Source organism: Lytechinus pictus, chromosome 5 (genome assembly GCF_037042905.1).
Source record: "Lytechinus pictus isolate F3 Inbred chromosome 5, Lp3.0, whole genome shotgun sequence".
NCBI classification, from domain to species: domain Eukaryota; kingdom Metazoa; phylum Echinodermata; class Echinoidea; order Temnopleuroida; family Toxopneustidae; genus Lytechinus; species Lytechinus pictus.
In genome coordinates this window covers 40,333,533-40,352,712 of record NC_087249.1, presented here as the reverse complement: position 1 = coordinate 40,352,712, position 19,180 = coordinate 40,333,533, and the positions used below count along the sequence as shown (strand labels likewise).

The 19,180-nt window shown below is 37.0% G+C and overlaps 1 protein-coding gene across 1 annotated transcript; it reads right to left on the bottom strand.

The window, feature by feature from the left end:
• Positions 1-1,470: 1,470 nt before the first annotated feature.
• LOC129261994 (fatty acid hydroxylase domain-containing protein 2-like) lies at positions 1,471-11,482 on the bottom strand. Its single transcript, XM_054900019.2, has 7 exons — positions 11,256-11,482; positions 8,716-8,885; positions 7,049-7,247; positions 5,650-5,768; positions 4,497-4,705; positions 2,744-3,016; positions 1,471-2,149 (listed from the first exon to the last, which is right to left on the bottom strand). The coding sequence occupies exons 2-7, from the start codon at positions 8,827-8,829 to the stop codon at positions 1,972-1,974; spliced, it is 1,092 nt and encodes a 363-aa protein (XP_054755994.2). The 5' UTR covers positions 8,830-8,885; positions 11,256-11,482; the 3' UTR covers positions 1,471-1,971.
• Between the last annotated feature and the right edge of the window lie 7,698 nt (positions 11,483-19,180).

The following is a 19,180-nucleotide window of genomic DNA, read 5'->3' as shown; positions in this document are numbered from 1 at the left end:
TCATGTGACCTGAAACTTGCATAGGATGTTCAGTAATACTTGATTACTATTATGTCCAAGTTTCATGAATCAGATCCATAAACTTTCAAAGTTATGATGGTAATTCAACAGATACCCCCAATTCGGCCAAAGTTCATTGACCCTAAATGACCTTTGACCTTGGTCATGTGACGTGAAACTCATGCAGGATGTTCAGTGATACTTGATTAACTTTATGTATAAGTTTCATGAACTAGGTCCATATATTTTCTAAGTTATGATGACATTTCAAAAACTTAACCTTAGGTTAAGATTTTGATGTTGATTCCCCCAACATGGTCTAAGTTCATTGACCCTAAATGACCTTTGACCTTGGTCATGTGACATGAAACTCAGGCAGGATGTTGAGTAATACTTGATTAACCTTATGGCCAAGTTTCATGAACTAGGTCCATATACTTTCTAAGTTATGCTGTCATTTCAAAAACTTAACCTCAGGTTAAGATTTGGTGTTGACGCCGCCGCCGCCGTCGCCGCCGCCGTCGGAAAAGCGGCGCCTATAGTCTCACTCTGCTATGCAGGTGAGACAATAAAATATGAGATAAAAAGAGTTATCTGACATCACTTTTTCCAGATTTTCTTGGAAGTTTTACTGAGAGTGTACAGTGTGCACATTTCTTTCTTCTCAAGGTGGTGTAAAAACAACCACCTCTTCATAAACCCATCTAAGTGTAAAGAACTTATTTTTGATTTCAGAATTGCTCCCCCACAACCAGATTCAATTGTATTAGACGGTGTTACCATTGAAGTAGTAGATAGTTTTAAGTATCTAGGGACAACCATTGACAATAAACTTAACTGGATACCCCAAGCCAAGATCACACTTTCAAAAGCTCGAAGTAGAATGTTTTTCCTTCGAAAGCTTAGGACCGCGCATGTTCAAGAGAGGATATTGCAGGTCTTTTATAAAGCAATGGTGGAAAGTGCACTTCTTTTTAATTCAATTGTTTGGATACATGCAAGTAGGAAAGAGGACATACAGAAACTAGAAAGAGTTGAAAAGCAAGCCTCTAAAATAACAAAAGAAAAAGGGTGCTTTGTAGACGAGAATGAAGGTAGAGTCCTTGAAAAAGCCAAAGAGATCCTGACCAATGAGAACCATGCCCTTCATAAATATTATAATTTGATGAGGTCAGGCAAACGTCTAAGATCCCTTCCCGGCAGAACCTCACGCTTCGTAAATTCTTTTGTTCCAGTTTCAATTCGTGCATTTAATAGCCATACTTGAAATTATGTTACCCCACTGCCTTTATCTTACTTTCTCTCATCTTTTCTTGTTGATTTGTATAATGTTTAATATATGTATCGTGTAATCTTCTGTGTGTATCATGTGATATTCTAAATTATTTTGTGCGAACAAATTGAATTTCCATTTGTACTTGATTGCAATTGGACAATAAAAATATCTGAATCTGAATCTGAATCTGAATCTGAATGGACTCCAACTTCAAACCTTCTCTCATTTTGAGCTCTCACTGAATTTCTTCCACATTCAATGAAGTATTTCTGTGGATTATTGTTGATCTTTCTTTGTTAAAATTATTTTTTTGTCAAAAAAAAATTTGAAAAAAAAGCTTAGGCGTGCTTTTCAAGTTCAATAAAAAAATCTCAAATTCATTTTTGAGATTTATTGTTGATTTCTTTTAGACAAAAAGTAATTTTTTAATTAAAAAAAAAAAATAATTATAAAAAAAGCTTGGGTGTGCTTTTCAAGTTCAATAAAAATCTCAAAACTCATTTTTGAGATTAATTGTTGATTTTTTATACTTTATTTAGTCAAAAAAGTTTTTTAAAATAAAAAAAAAAGCTTGGGTGTGCTTTTCAAGTTCAATAAAAATCTCAAAATTCACTTTGGGCAACTTATTGTTGGTTTAGGGGTGGCAGGTCATATATGTCGGGGGATTATGGGGAAGAGATGGGGGTCACCCCTGGTTATTCATCCTTATCACACGGTAGATCCCTGCACTTGGGGTCATCGGGGTAAGTCTGGGTGACTGGTGTAAGTCCTAGGAGAAGAAAGTGACGCAGGTAGGGCTTGGTCTTGCGGAACATCTCGTCCGTACCATGGAGGCGGTCTAGGATGCCAAGTGTCCCATAGTTGTTGGTAAACCTGTGCAGAGGGTACAAGAATGATAAAGAAGATAGCATGAATGATAAATTCCCCCTGAACTGTTGCATCAACTGTTTATGAAAACCATATTATGTAATTTGTAATTTGGGTTTTAGAGGAGTCATCCAGCCTAAAATTTACATGAATACTGAATAGAGTAAAATCAAACAAGAAAAACTCTAAAATGCATTCAACAGTTTTGAATGGAAAAGAGTTGCGCTTTGGTACTTTAAAATTTCATACCATTTCAGAACAGCGATGTTATAGTTTTTGGTACTTTAAAATTGTGTACCTTTTCAGAACAGCGATATGTTATAGCTACAGTGGACGGCAGTGGTCGGATGGTTCTGAGCAGACAAAGCTTTGGGGGTGGGGGGTCGGGGGTCGAACCATTAATAACCATTGTTTCATTGCCTTGCATGGATTGGTGATCCGTAGCTGGCGCATTTCTGACAACTCCATTTACGTGTGTATTCCTATATCCTCTGAGGGAGGGCGCTATATGCATAAGGTCTGTTAGTAGCTCACCTTCCCAGTGCTTTATTTGGCCAGAACGCCCCAAGTGCCTTGGAATCTGGGGAACCCCCTACTTACTTTAGATGGTGGAAATCATGGGCCTCCGGGGACGGCAAGAGGGGCAGGTGGTACCCGCAGTGGGAATTGATGGCCGAGGCCTGGGCCAGCATGGTCCACATGGTAAGGGTCGCGACGTGGGAGCCCATGATCATGGGGCCGAGGATCAAGGGGAGGGTGTTGGAGAAGATGTGCTCGATGGGATGGGCGTAGATGGCCACCACGCTGATGGGCGCAACCCACTCGTGGTGCTTCTTGTGGACGTACTTGTAGAGCTTTGGATGGTGGGCCAATCTGAATTTGAGAGAAAAAAAAATAAGGAGGTGTGAGAATTCACAGGTCACACAGAAGTATTCAATATTTGACATTTCACTATCATTATGCTCCATGTAACCCTTGTTAACTTTGACATTTTTATAGAGTGTTAGTTCCAAACTCATGCACAAAAGTACAAATTAATGCAATATTAGTGATGGTAGTATAAAGAATTGAATTAAAAAGATACAAAGAGGAAAAGGAAAGAGGAAAATTTGATGATGACATGATATTCAATTACTTACCTTCAATTAATTCTTGTACATTGAAAAGGGGAAGATGAAACGTAGCATTCAAAAGAATAATCAGGATAAACTTATGCGAACACCAACTAGCTCTTTAACATGATGCCATATGAAAAAGCATTGTCGCAGTTATGTTTTTTTCAATTAAACTAACATTTCATATCGGATTTAAAACACATCTAATTCCTACATCTATTGTACCCTAAAAAAAATGTAATGATTATCATCCAAATCTGATTTTTTTTTCTCTCTTAAATTTTTGGTGACCTATATGTTTTATATGAAGGCCAGGTTGATTATCAGGGTCTAGGGGACACATGCCCTCCCCTTTTTTTTTTCTCTCTCCATTGTTTTTTTTTTTTTTTTTTTTTGTTCCTAGCTTGTCAACTTTTCTGGGAAACAAAGACCTTAAAGTGGGAAATCAGATTCCTCAGAGTTTTTTTTTTTACATTTTATTCAGCATGCCAAAAAAATTAAACAGAAATTTGCCCACTTCTCATTGGTCAAAATGGTGCTGGTGAATTTTTACCAGAATGCGAAGAAACCAAAAGACCGAAGGCCTGAGGTCCTCTCCCAGTGACCTGGTAATAAGTATAAATGCCTCACAAAAGGGCACTAGTGTACCAAGTGGGAATCGTAACAGGGTCAATGAAAAATCCGAAAGCCCCACTCTACCAGCTGAGCTCTCACGCCTCCAACTAGGCCTAAAATCTTAGGCCAGTATTCTGAAAATTATATCATCTCTTATCTTATCTATTTCAGTTGACCTAGTGATCAGAAATAAGACGCAACATTGGCTGAACATTTCGCAATTTTGACGATCAGATAAGATCAGAATCGACCTTTGCGTATCGCGATATATAAATGAATAACTTGAAATTATATTACCCCCCTTCCTGCCTTCATCTTAATTTCTCTTATCTTTGCATGTTCTTTTGTATAATGTTTACTATATGTATCATGTAATCTTTTGTGTGTATCATGTGGTATTCTAAATTATTTTGTGCAAACAAATTGAATTTCCATTTGTACACGATTGCAATTGGACAATAAAAATATCTGAATCTGAATAAGAAAACAGAATAATTTTCTGAATACCAGGCCTGGATTGAACCCTTAATAGAAGTTGAAATCATAACTATAATCTAAACCTTCATGTAATAGAACTTCTTGTCCCATGTTTTTTACAATAAAAAACACAATCTGTTCCCGACCTGTGGGAGTAGTAGAAGCCGATCTCCTCGATGATGAGGAACACAAAGAGCTCAAGCATGACCCACTGGAAGGAAGGTAGATCTGCAGGACCGACGCCACATCCCCTCCATCCCATGAAGTGGTACAAACCAAACGCTATAGGGAATGTAACCAGAGTCTGGTTGGCGATCACGGTCAGCACGGCCTTGCGCAGTTTGCCTTCTGGTATCTATAAAGAAAAGGTCATAAAAGATACATGTAAATTAAATGAACACAGGCCAGTTTTTCCGAATCCAGGGGACTGTTTCATGAAAGTTGTCAACACTGACAAGTTGTCTTTCTCTGACAGTTAGCATAGTAACAGTCAGAGGACGGTGCCTTTCAGCCAATCAAAACCCAGGATTTCACTGAAGTTGTCAGCACTGACAATTTAGTCAGAAGCTGACAACTTTCATGAAACACCCACCAGATCAATACTATCATGATGAAAGAAAACAATGGGCCAAGATAGAGACTTCATCTTAAAATTTGAAATGACTGTGGTCTCAAACTACTTCAAGAAGCAAGGATATAGCAACATATCATAAAAAGTTGCTATGATAGACAGCAACTCTTGCTGAAATGTCGAGGTTTAATGGAAGAGCCAATCAGGAAGCAGCATTTTCACTGTTGTCATGATAGTTGACATTTCAGCAAGAGTTGCTTTCAAATCAACTTTTTATGAAATGGATCCTACAATGCATGGTGTTGAATGCCTTATTGTTGATTAATCTGTCAGGATCAATGCGAGAGAGACCTTGCAATAAGGATGCAACTTGCACATAATGTACGTATAAGTAACCAAAAAAACAAATCAAGTACACAGTAGTCTTATTCTTGTCCTTATCCCCACTGTGCGATTTGCTAAAATTTTGCCTTACTTTAAAAATGCAGACTTACTCAAGAGCAATCTTTTCTGATTAATATTACTTTGAAATTCTTTCTTTTTTCTTAAAGCTTAATCAAAAATTACAAGCCAAACATGGAAAAGTTTAGAGTCATAATTTTTACAAATGAATTTCACAATGTTTATTTCATATATTAATTTCTTCTTTTCTACTTACTAGTTTTTTATAAATTATTATTTGTTTTTATCATTTTTTTCTTCAATATAGAGCTACTAAATACACTTACAGGGTCATTTTGAGTTGGTTGCATCTTATATTTGATGATGAACGATGGTCTTGTAAGGTCGACGATCAGGAAAAAAGCACATACAAGCCAATACTGGACGATGATGGCCACAAACATAGCTGGATAAAGAGCAAAAGATGGTGATAATCATAAAGAGAGATAAACCAGTACAAGGAGGAGCGAGAACTCAGAGCAATCGTTGAAAGTGTGAAATTAATCCCACAAAAAACCTCTGGATTTCTACAAGAGAACAGGGGAGCGTTTCATGCAAGGACTTGTCAGACGTTTTATCCAAAAAGTATTGTTTTATCCGACAATTACTACATATGTATGTACATGTAACAGTGCCTTTCAGCCAATCATCATCAAGGAAAGTTGTCAGATCTGACAACTTGACAAACGAAATTGTTGATGAAATGCTGCCCTGAGCTGGTCAAATCTTAGAACAATTCAACTCCGTTTAGAAAGAAATGCATAGTAATCAGAAATATGAGCCATTCGTCTACCACATCCTAAATTCATGTAACAAGTATTTTCATACAAAATGTACAATTTTTTTTTCTTTAATAGCAGTCATTCAAAAATTCCCTTTGCAAAAACATTTTGCAGATAAATTTCATTATCTACACATATCTAAATCATATCCATCTTTATTATGACTCTTCAATCAAACAAAACCAATCTGAAAATGCATTTCAAAGCCTTATTACGATACATGTACATTATATCTTTACTCACATCGATACCTAATTTATTTGGTCTGATAGACTTTATACATTGACATCATTCCGCCGCAATCATACTAGCGGTTGAAGCCATTGCCTTGCATGTATTGGTGATCTGCAGCTGGCGCGTCTGTGACAACACTAGTATCTCTGCATATTCCCATATCTTCTGAGGGAGGGAGCTTTGAGATTATGATGTCATACACATAGGCCCGAATTCACAAAGGTGGTTTTACAAACCCACAGTTGAATCCATGGTTTATCCAGATTTCCTGTATAAATTATGCTTAATTTGGCACGTATCGGGCGCGTGTATAAAAAATGTCCAATGCTGATGCGCGCTTTTGTCACAGTGCGCCAAATTGACACCTGTTACCATGGTTAGATAGGCTATTTTATTCATGAGTCCACTGTTAGAAGAGTGGACTCTTAATTCAAATCAGTGGACTCATGAATAAAATAGTGTGGATAACCACGGCAACAGGCGTCAATTTGGCGCACTGTGACAGAAGCGCGCATCAGCATTGGACATTTTTTAATATACGCGGTAAAATGAGCATAATTTATACAGGAAATCTGCATAAACCATGGACTCAACCGTGGGTTTTCAAAACCACCTTTGTGAATTTGGGCTATAAAGAGTCTCAGTGAAGGAATATTAATATTACATTTACCCAATGAGATATTCAATCTGTCCTCTTCAAAGACATCACAGACCTTCCCCCATTGCCTCATCCAAAAATCGCCCGACACGCCCCAAAACATCTGAAGATAGTATGTGAGGGTGTTCCGCAGCGCTCCCAAGAAGATGATGAATCCACCGATGATGAGGGCGATCTTCGCAAATACCTCGCAGAATCGAGACAATCGATTCTGGTTAGAGAAAAGAAAAGAAGAATTGAAAAAGGACATTTACTAATACTAATAATAATATTTTAGTTACTTCGTATTTACCCAGGGTAGTCGCTTCAGGTTCCCAAAACCGTTCTTCCAGCGGGCCCTGCTTAACATAATAATGTTATTAATTCCCCAGCTTTAGCTGGGCTTCCACAGGCACTCAAGTATTTGAGGAATTTCTTCCTACCAGGTACCCATTTACTGGGAAGCATCGTGGTGTAGCGGTTCTGACTCTCGCCTTGAAATCAGAGGGTCGTTTGTTCGAATCCCACCATGGCCTAGCGTCCTTCGGCAAGGCGTTAATCCACACTTTGCCACTCTCCACCCAGGTATTAAATGGGTACCCGGTAGGATGCGAAAGCCTATGTAGTATGCCTAACAATTAAGTACCGGAACTCTTGTTGGAATGCTCCCCAGGGAGTGGAGAAGGTGCATACATTGTATGCGGCATGCCAGGATACGATGACCGGGGTAATAATATTTTAAGCCCTTAGAGATGTCATTTTGATGTTTTAAGCGCTATATAAATGTGGAATATCATTATTATTTCTACACCTGTGTGGAAAGTGGCAAATGTACATAAATGCCTTGCTATATGACTGCTGCGGTGGGATTTGAACCCCAGAATTTGTGGTTCACAGTCCAGGGACGTACCAACTTGTCCACAGCACCTCAGTCTAATGAAACGTATTACAGAAATTAACACGATGGCTGATATATTTTTTCTTTAGACATAATTTTGAATGTTATTTATTCACCTATTTGAAGATAGGTTGCAACAATGGCAATAGAAATAAAATACAAATTGAAGTTGAAACTTTAAAACTGAACACACTGGCATGTATTCCTTAGAAACCTTTGGCTTTACCTATACAAGCATGAAAGCAATGAATTGCAGGGTTTATAACAAAATGATGTGGATCGTATGAAAAAGAATCCTCATCTTTCCAAAGATAATACTTTACAAGGAATGTACTCTGACAGAAGAAAAAATAAATATATTACAGTGTATGCCCCTTTTTACCATTTCAAAGAAAGAGATGTTTTTCTTACAAACTTCATATGAACTGGCCTTTGCAAAAGCACAAACAAATCTTCCATTTTCAAACAAGTGTTCATGTGATGGTTCCAGATGCCTCTGAGAAAAGACTTCCATCCCAAAATCTCTAAGGGCCTTTTCACACGTGAATCTTGAATCATCATTGTAATGATTGCAATTCGTCTTTAGAATCATTGAACGCTCACTCGAAAACTGTGATTTGAATGGAATGGAACTGGAATTCACCTCCAAAGTAGAATATGAAATTGTGATTAGGGTTCGTGATTCTGATCATGTTTTAGTTTGGTTTCACACGTGCTAAAAATCTGTCATTAGCCTTATTTTTCACTGGAATCCTTCAAATTACGATTTTTCAACCGTGTGAAAGGGCGGTTAGAAACATACCTTCTGATCTGGCTCTGCATCTTTGACATCATCTATTCCTGTTTCCTTTATCCTTGGTGCCTTGCCTGAGGAGTAGCAGCATGTCACCTCTCGGGCTTCATCATCCCCCATCATGGTGGCTATGTGTTAGTTATCTTCAACTTCAGTTACAGGGTACAAATAGGAACCACCTGTTCATCCAACATGAAACAAAAATGTAACAGATGATTTAGAGATTGTTTGCTCCAGATTCTTGATTCGATGGCCCAAATTCACAAAGGTGGGTTTACATAATTGTAGCATGGTACAAAACCATGGACTATGCAGATTTTATGTATGTACATGTATAATTAGGCTTATGTCATCGCATACCACTCAGAAAGTCCAATGCACGCTTTTGGCAATAACGGGCACGAAATTTATGTTTGAATGAAGCGCGATAATACCAGAAATCTGCAAGTACATGTAGTCCATGGTTTCATAGCATCATGAAGCTATTAAGAGAGCTTCATGATTCCTGGTTTTCAATGAGTACAGTGCATGTGCGCAGTCTTCACATCCAAACTGTTTTTAAGTTTTGTGAATCTCCCGGGGGGCCACTTCCATTGACATGTGGATACCATGTGTGACCATAGAGATTCCAAAAGCACCCTAAACAAGCATTTTCCATGTTCTGAAAATGCACCCCTTAACAAGTATTGGCGCATGAAACCCTACCCTTAACAAGTATTGGAAACAAAACGGTATGACCCCCTTAACAAGTACAACGATATCTCAATTGTTATGTCACGAACGTCGGCTTTACCTTTACCTTTCATTGGATTTAGTACCACCAAACACACCTTGCTCAAATCAGACCTTAAACACGTAGTGTTGGGGCAATAAATACATCCTTTATAAAGTATATTTTAGTATTTTTATACCCTCGCAAATTGGACCGTGAACACATAGTTTTGCTAGCGAAATATATATCATTTTCATTACTTAAAGGGGAATGAAACCTTTGGAACAAGTAGGCTTGTGTTGAAACAGAAAATTCAAGGAATAAGAACAAAGAAAGTTTGAGAAAAATCAGGAAAATAATGAGAAAGTTATGAGCATTTGAATATTGCGATCACTAATGCTATGGAGATCCTCCCATTGGCAATGCAATAAAGATGTGTGATGTCACATGTGAACAACTTTCCCTTTGATGGACTATAAAATACCCCCAAAATGTCTCTTTTTGCTTTTTCTTATGGTGATACAAACTCTTTATCTATGATGTATACTTGATAAAAATATGTATTACATGCCCTCCCTATAGAAAGAACATATGATCAACTGAAAGATGTGATAAAAGAGGCAGTTTAAGTGAAATATATACTAAAGTAATGGGGAAAGTTGTTCACAAGTGACATCACATATCTTTGTCGCATTGCCAATGAGATGATCTCCATAGCATTAGTGATCGCAATATTTAAATGCTCATAACTTTCTCATTATTTGTCCGATTTTTCTCAAACTTTTGAAGATCTGTTTCTTTGATTTTTCTGTTTTCACTTCAAAGGTTTCATTCTCCTATAAGTGCTTTTGACAGCCGGCCTTAATACGTTAAGTACATAACATGCCCTATCTTGAAAAATAGATCCTTTTACGTCTTTTTTGGTCACGCATGGTATATGGTATCTACTAGTCAATGGAACTTGCCATTAATTTGATAGCTATTATTTGAATTGGTTTTTGATCAAAATGTGAATATTTTTTTAACGAGTTCCGCTGAACTCCGTTGGCTCCACTCACCAATTACAACCGAAGTTCTAACTCGATCTGTACAGGGACTCAATGCTGGCCATATGTTTATGTATTACTATTAAGTTTGGATAAACCAGTGAAGTGGAAGTTGGGCGACAGCCGAAGTAAGTCACTGTTGTTTTTTTTCCTTTTAAGTTTATTTTTTCCCGCTTTGGTGCATTTCAGACCAAAACGGAATAATAAACTTTATTTTGGTCCAGTTCTTTTTAAATGTTTATGAAATAAAGACAAAAATCGATGAGCCCCATTGCTGTCGGAGGGATTTTGCATTGTTTGGCCTTATCGTGAAATTTGTCACCTCTCTTCTCGTGTGTGCTTGTCGGTGTGTGCGCGCTCATTGTGTACAAAGTCAATGGGAGTGGAAGGATGTCACCACCGCTGACGAAATAAACAGCAGTGAATGGACTGGTGACATAAACCACGATAATGCCCATTGTTTTATGTTTACCCCCGGCTAATGGCGAGCCATCTGTGTACGACTACGAGGAGAAATAAAACAAATTAATGTTTAAAAACTCCTCGAAACAGACGGCTGCCAGCTGTCTATTGTGCGAAGACTTGGGGACCACCATCAAGTCTGCGCACATTAGATCATGTAGATAGCATTTCCAAAAAGAGATCACTCAAGTTCACATGCACATCTGGGTGATCATATTCATAGTCCCAGCACAGCCTATAATGATTATAAATATAATACTACCGTATGTTGTGTATCATGATCACTCACACAAGCATGCGAGGTCAGAGTCAGACTCATTTTATCTTACCTGTAATATAGGAGCCGCGCCTCGGGATCAGGAACTTTTCAGATTTTTGCCCCAGCATGCAATCAAGACCCAAAACCAGGCTCGACCATCCAAGACCAAGTCCAAGTCCGATTCTGTGTCGGTGTACGTGTGTGTGTGTTCAGAATTACAAATACAGTCAACACCACAACAACACTGCACCGGCGGCGCTGCAGTGATCGTGAGTGCAAATACCGGCGCAGCGGAATACACCCGCATAATTTATATAAATATAAACATCAGGCGTAGTCTGCTTACACAGACATTATTTTCGCATTCTTATTTATAACAACAATAAAAATAATTATTTTAGTGGAATTTCGCCTACATGGAGATTATACAATTATTTTATGTCATGATAGTTTTATGTTGATCAGATGAACGTCGTCTGGTTTCCTTTGAAGTTACTTAATTGATAATATTTCTGGCAAATTCTGAAATAGTTCTCCTACAAGAACTACAAAAGTTTGTTGACTTCAAAAAGTTCGTTCACTTCTATCTCGCTGACAATGACATCGACAATGACAAAGATCAAAGAACAGGTTACTATATTAAAGGACAAGTCCACTCCAACAAAAAGTTGATTTGAATAAAAAGAGAAAAATCAAACAAACATAACTCTGAAAATTTCATCAAAATCGGATGTAAAATAAGAAAGTTATGACATTTTAAAGTTTCCCTTAATTTCACAAAACAGTTATATGCACATACTGGTTGGTATGCAAATGAGGAGAGTGATGACGTCATCCACTCACTATTTCTTTTGTATTTTATTATATGAAATATGAAATATTCTAATTTTCTCCTCATTGCCAAGTGAAACAACGATCAATTCCTCCCTGAACATGTGGAATTAGCATTGTTTATTACTATATGGTTCAGTCAAGTCGGTCCTTATTGTCAAATTTGTAAAAAATGAAATATTGTATAATTCAAACAATAAAAAACAAAAGAAATAGTGAGTGAGGGACATCATCGACTATTGTCACTCAGTTGTGCATATCACTCTTTTGTGAAAAATAATCGAAATTTTGAAATGTCATAACTTTCTTATTTTACATCCGATTTTGATGAAATTTTCAGTGTTGTGCTAATTTGGTTTTTCTCTATTTATTCAAATCAACATTTTTCTGGGGTGGACTTGACCTTTAATGCCATGGAATGAGTGGCATTAAAAATATACACGTACACAAAGGTAAAAAGAAAAAAAAGGAATCAAACATGATAATAGAAAACATATGAAAACCAAAACATTAACATTCACAAAGCGTAATATGTTATACAGAGATCGTCATACCCCCCACAAAAAAAACTTCTTTTTTTTTAAGAAATGGTTTGTACAAACCCCGGTACAAACATTCCTTCACTCAGGTTAAATAGATTTGTTTGAATGCCAATGAAAGCAGTGACGTAATAATGATCGAGCAAATAAATTATTGGGGCAAAAATTCCAATGATAATAAAGTTGCTAGCAAACGAAAAGTGAGCAAGATTTTGACATTAATTTATATTAAATCTAATTTTGTGATTGATTTTTACAATATAATTCACACTTTTTCCATTTTTTTCCTTTCTCTTTTTTATTTTTTGGTTATGAAAATTGTATATTATATGAATTAGTATTTTGGTGCATTTTTCCCCCAGGCGAATGCTCGCGTGCCATGTCATCTCTAAATTAATGAACATTTCTACGCTCCCTTTGCTCTCTCGTTCCTTATACACATGGGTCATCAAACCCAAAGTAAATTTTAAAGTGCCCCAACCACGTACATAGAGTATTTTTTTTAATGCGTGGACATTACGTGGTTCGCTGCACCTAAAAGAGGTCCATATGTTAGCTACTTATTATTCCTTATTCAAATCGTGAAGTTATAGCTCCTTATTCCTAATTCAAACCACTCTCTTCTTATTCAAAATGTCTCTCTCCTTATAATGACTCCCTCCTTATTCAAATTGCCCTTTTAGTCCTTATTCAAATGCCCTTTTCCTTAAATTCAGAATGACTCTCTCCTTATTCAAAATACACTTTTCCTTATTCAAAATTGCTCTCTACTCATTCAACATGCACCTTTCCTTATTCAAAATGCCCTTCTCCTTATTCAAATGCAATTTCCTTATTCAAATTGCCCTTTTCCTTATTCAAATGCCCTTTTCCTTAAATTCAGAATGACTCTCTCCTTATTCAAAATACACTTTTCCTTATTCAAAATTGCTCTCTACTCATTCAACATGCACCTTTCCTTATTCAAAATGCCCTTCTCCTTATTCAAATGCAATTTCCCTTCCTTATTCGAATGCCCTTCCTTATGCAAATGCCCTTCCTTGTTCAACATCGCCCTAGCTCTCCTTATTCAATATTCCCTTTTCCTTTTTCAAACTGGCTCCCTCTCCTGGTTCTCTTTTCCTTATGCTGTCCATTGTCAAATATGGCATTGACCACACCCCCCCCCCCTCGATCACCCGGGAGTCAATTGAAGTGTATAATAACATACAGGAAAATTATTCAGTACAAACCAGTCGATTCTGAACTTCTGCATGTTTCTTGACATAATTATGATGATGATAATATAATAATGATAAAATAATAATAATAATGATGATGATGAATGATAATGATGATAATGATAATAATAATAATGATAATAATAATAATAATGTTTTATTTATATTACCCAGGGTAGCCACTTCAGTTAGGAAACTGCTCTATGAGCGGGCCCTGCATAACATAATCCGGGATATTTCAGATTCTCTCCGATCAAAACAAAGCGTCCGACAAACACATAGGCCTACGGTGTTTAGTACCATGTTTTAAATGGGTGGGATTTATACCTTTCCTACAATGTCTAAACAATTATACACCAGCTCCATTCGATGAAGCCCGGCATTCAACGCCAATCATTTTGTCTTGCTGTCTATAGTTTGCAGGGAGTGTATTGCGGGGTGTATTGCACATATACGAGGGAGCAGGGCAACCGGTACGTGAGAAAATTATAAAACTTCTTCTGTAGAGTACTAAAAACAGTGTGTTACATTTCTACTATTTTATGTTCACAAATAATCATTTGCGATGGGTGGATTTGAAAATAACCGATGATTTACTTGACTTGACTTTTTTTTTTTTTTGGGGGGGGGGGGCTCTCTCCTTTTTTAATGGTTGAGATTATAGGGCCGTCGCCATAGGGGGGTGCGTTGCGACCTTACCCCCCCCCCCCCATCTTGATATCGTCGGTAATTATGCGCTGTAGTCGGGGGGAAATGAAGAAAAGGGGGGATCGAGTGGGGAAAAGGGAGAAAGAGATAAAGAAAAAGAAAAATAAATAAAAAAAGAAGGCAGGAAGGCATGCAGGGAGGGAGAGAAAGTAAGAAAGAAATAAAGGAACACAAAGGAAAGAGAAAAATAAGAGAGCTCCCAGGACCAAAATCCAGTTAAAACCAATTAGGGCAAAACCAATTGAAACCAGTTGGCCAACTGGTTTCAATAGGGAAATTGGAACAACTGGTTCCAATTGAAAACCAGTTGCCAATTGGTTCCAGTTAAAAACCAATTGGTTCCAATTGAAAACCAGTTGCCAATTGGTTCCAGTTAAAACCAATTGGGCAACTGGAACCAGTTGGCAATTGTTGTCAATTGGTTCCAGTTGTTCCAATTTCCCTATTAAAACCAATTGAATCCAATTGGAGGCAACTGGTTTCAATTGGTTCCAGTTGAAACCAATTGGAGGCAACTGGTTTCAACTGGAACCAGTTGAAACCAATTGGAACTTCCAGTTGGAACGAACTTAATTAGTTACAAATTAATTAGCATTTGCACTAACTATTTCTCATGCCAACACAGAAGCAGTGTTATATGTCTATTAATACCAATGTAAAGGGCATTGATAAAATGCAGACTTTCATGTGTGTATATTCATATGGAAGATCTTCAAATATATGTACTTTTATTTGATGTAATTTGGTAACAGTTAGTGGTGTACTAATTATTCTTTAATCTGTTTTAATTATAATCTATAACATTTATGAACATGGTTTTCACTGCTAAGTATTCTAAATACTTATCTTTAAAAAGTGTGGTACTTGAAATTGTAAATAATTAAATAGATACATTGTTAATGATGATTAATCTCATAAAACATTAATCTGTGCACACTGGCAAATAATATGCAAATTAACTGGTTTCAATTGGATCCAGTTGGGTAACTGGAAAAATTCCAATTGGAAACCAATTGGAAATAATATCCAGTTACCCAACTGGTTCCAATTAGAATTCATTTCCAGTTACCCATCTTTCCAGTTAGAAGTCATCTCCAGTTACCCAATTGGTACCAGTTAGGATTTCCAGTTACACAACTGAATGGTTCAAGTTAGGATTTCCAGTTACCCAACTGGTTCCAGTTAGAAATCATTTCCAGTTGGAAGTCATTTCCAGTTACCCAACTGGTTCCAGTTAGGATTTCCAGTTGCCCAACTGGTTCCAGTTGGGATTTCCAGTTACTCAACTGGTTCCAGTTAGAAATCATTTCCAATTGGAAGTCATTTCCAGTTACCCAACAGTTAGGATTTCCAGTTGCCCAACTGGTTCCAGTTGTGATTTCCAGTTACTCAACTGGTTCCAGTAAGAAATCATTTCCAATTGGAAGTCATTTCCAGTTACCCAACTGGTTCCAGTTAGGATTTCCAGTTGCCCAACTGGTTCCAGTTGGAATTTCCAGTTACTCAACTGGTTCCAGTTAGAAATTATTTCCAATTGGAAGTCATTTCCAGTTACCCAACTGGTTCCAGTTAGGATTTCCAGTTGCCCAACTGGTTCCAGTTGGGATTTCCAGTTACTCAACTGGTTCCAGTAAGAAATCATTTCCAATTGGAAGTCATTTCCAGTTACCCAACTGGTTCCAGTTAGGATTTCCAGTTGCCCAACTGGTTCCAGTTAGGATTTCCAGTTGCCCAACTGGTTCCAGTTGGGATTTCCAGTTACTCAACTGGTTCCAGTTAGAAATCATTTCCAATTGGAAGTCATTTCCAGTTACCCAACTGGTTCCAGTTAGGATTTCCAGTTGCCCAACTGGTTCCAGTTGGGATTTCCAGTTACTCAACTGGTTCCAGTAAGAAATCATTTCCAATTGGTCATTTCCAGTTACCCAACTGGTTCCAGTTAGGATTTCCAGTTGCCCAACTGGTTCCAGTTGGGATTTCCAGTTACTCAACTGGTTCCAGTTAGAAATCATTTCCAATTGGAAGTCATTTCCAGTTACCCAACTGGTTCCAGTTAGGATTTCCAGTTGCCCAACTGGTTCCAGTTGGGATTTCCAGTTACTCAACTGGTTCCAGTAAGAAATCATTTCCAATTGGAAGTCATTTCCAGTTACCCAACTGGTTCCAGTTAGGATTTCCAGTTGCCCAACTGGTTCCAGTTGGGATTTCCAGTTACTCAACTGGTTCCAGTAAGAAATCATTTCCAATTGGAAGTCATTTCCAGTTACCCAACTGGTTCCAGTTAGGATTTCCAGTTGTCCAACTGGTTTCAATTGGTTTTAACTGGAATTTAACAATTTCCAGTTGAAACCAATTGAAACCAATTGAAACCAATTGAAACCAGTTGGAAATCCAACTGGTTTCAATTGGATTTTGGTCCTGGGAGAGAAGGAGACAGGGTAGACGAGGTTTTGATTAGGTAAACCTGTACGTGTGTCGGTGTAATAAAGATGCCGAGTCTGAGATGTTGGAAAAATGATGAATTATCTGTTACGTAAGGGCAAGGATGATGGACTGACTTCAAAAAGTTCGTTCACTTCTATCTCGCTGACAATGACATCGACAATGACAAAGATCAAAGAACAGGTTACTATATTAAAGGACAAGTCCACTCCAACAAAAAGTTGATTTGAATAAAAAGAGAAAAATCAAACAAACATAACTCTGAAAATTTCATCAAAATCGGATGTAAAATAAGAAAGTTATGACATTTTAAAGTTTCCCTTAATTTCACAAAACAGTTATATGCACATACTGGTTGGTATGCAAATGAGGAGAGTGATGACGTCATCCACTCACTATTTCTTTTGTATTTTATTATATGAAATATGAAATATTCTAATTTTCTCCTCATTGCCAAGTGAAACAACGATCAATTCCTCCCTGAACATGTGGAATTAGCATTGTTTATTACTATATGGTTCAGTCAAGTCGGTCCTTATTGTCAAATTTGTAAAAAATGAAATATTGTATAATTCAAACAATAAAAAACAAAAGAAATAGTGAGTGAGGGACATCATCGACTATTGTCACTCAGTTGTGCATATCACTCTTTTGTGAAAAATAATCGAAATTTTGAAATGTCATAACTTTCTTATTTTACATCCGATTTTGATGAAATTTTCAGTGTTGTGCTAATTTGGTTTTTCTCTATTTATTCAAATCAACATTTTTCTGGGGTGGACTTGACCTTTAATGCCATGGAATGAGTGGCATTAAAAATATACACGTACACAAAGGTAAAAAGAAAAAAAAGGAATCAAACATGATAATAGAAAACATATGAAAACCAAAACATTAACATTCACAAAGCGTAATATGTTATACAGAGATCGTCATACCCCCCACAAAAAAAACTTCTTTTTTTTTAAGAAATGGTTGGTACAAACCCCGGTACAAACATTCCTTCACTCAGGTTAAATAGATTTGTTTGAATGCCAATGAAAGCAGTGACGTAATAATGATCGAGCAAATAAATTATTGGGGCAAAAATTCCAATGATAATAAAGTTGCTAGCAAACGAAAAGTGAGCAAGATTTTGACATTAATTTATATTAAATCTAATTTTGTGATTGATTTTTACAATATAATTCACACTTTTTCCATTTTTTTCCTTTCTCTTTTTTATTTTTTGGTTATGAAAATTGTATATTATATGAATTAGTATTTTGGTGCATTTTTCCCCCAGGCGAATGCTCGCGTGCCATGTCATCTCTAAATTAATGAACATTTCTACGCTCCCTTTGCTCTCTCGTTCCTTATACACATGGGTCATCAAACCCAAAGTAAATTTTAAAGTGCCCCAACCACGTACATAGAGTATTTTTTTTAATGCGTGGACATTACGTGGTTCGCTGCACCTAAAAGAGGTCCATATGTTAGCTACTTATTATTCCTTATTCAAATCGTGAAGTTATAGCTCCTTATTCCTAATTCAAACCACTCTCTTCTTATTCAAAATGTCTCTCTCCTTATAATGACTCCCTCCTTATTCAAATTGCCCTTTTAGTCCTTATTCAAATGCCCTTTTCCTTAAATTCAGAATGACTCTCTCCTTATTCAAAATACACTTTTCCTTATTCAAAATTGCTCTCTACTCATTCAACATGCACCTTTCCTTATTCAAAATGCCCTTCTCCTTATTCAAATGCAATTTCCTTATTCAAATTGCCCTTTTCCTTATTCAAATGCCCTTTTCCTTAAATTCAGAATGACTCTCTCCTTATTCAAAATACACTTTTCCTTATTCAAAATTGCTCTCTACTCATTCAACATGCACCTTTCCTTATTCAAAATGCCCTTCTCCTTATTCAAATGCAATTTCCCTTCCTTATTCGAATGCCCTTCCTTATGCAAATGCCCTTCCTTGTTCAACATCGCCCTAGCTCTCCTTATTCAATATTCCCTTTTCCTTTTTCAAACTGGCTCCCTCTCCTGGTTCTCTTTTCCTTATGCTGTCCATTGTCAAATATGGCATTGACCACACCCCCCCCCCCCCCTCGATCACCCGGGAGTCAATTGAAGTGTATAATAACATACAGGAAAATTATTCAGTACAAACCAGTCGATTCTGAACTTCTGCATGTTTCTTGACATAATTATGATGATGATAATATAATAATGATAAAATAATAATAATAATGATGATGATGAATGAT

Bases quoted from the DNA above. Each gene is read 5' to 3' on its own strand.
- LOC129261994 (XM_054900019.2), bottom strand. From the start codon at position 8,829: ATGATGGGGGATGATGAAGCCCGAGAGGTGACATGCTGCTACTCCTCA. The intron at 3,017-4,496 runs GTCGGGAACAGA...TCTCAAATTCAG, and splicing joins GGCTTCTACTACTCCCACAG to ATTGGCCCACCATCCAAAGC. The intron at 2,150-2,743 runs GTAAGTAGGGGG...CCCTCTGCACAG, and splicing joins CATGATTTCCACCATCTAAA to GTTTACCAACAACTATGGGA.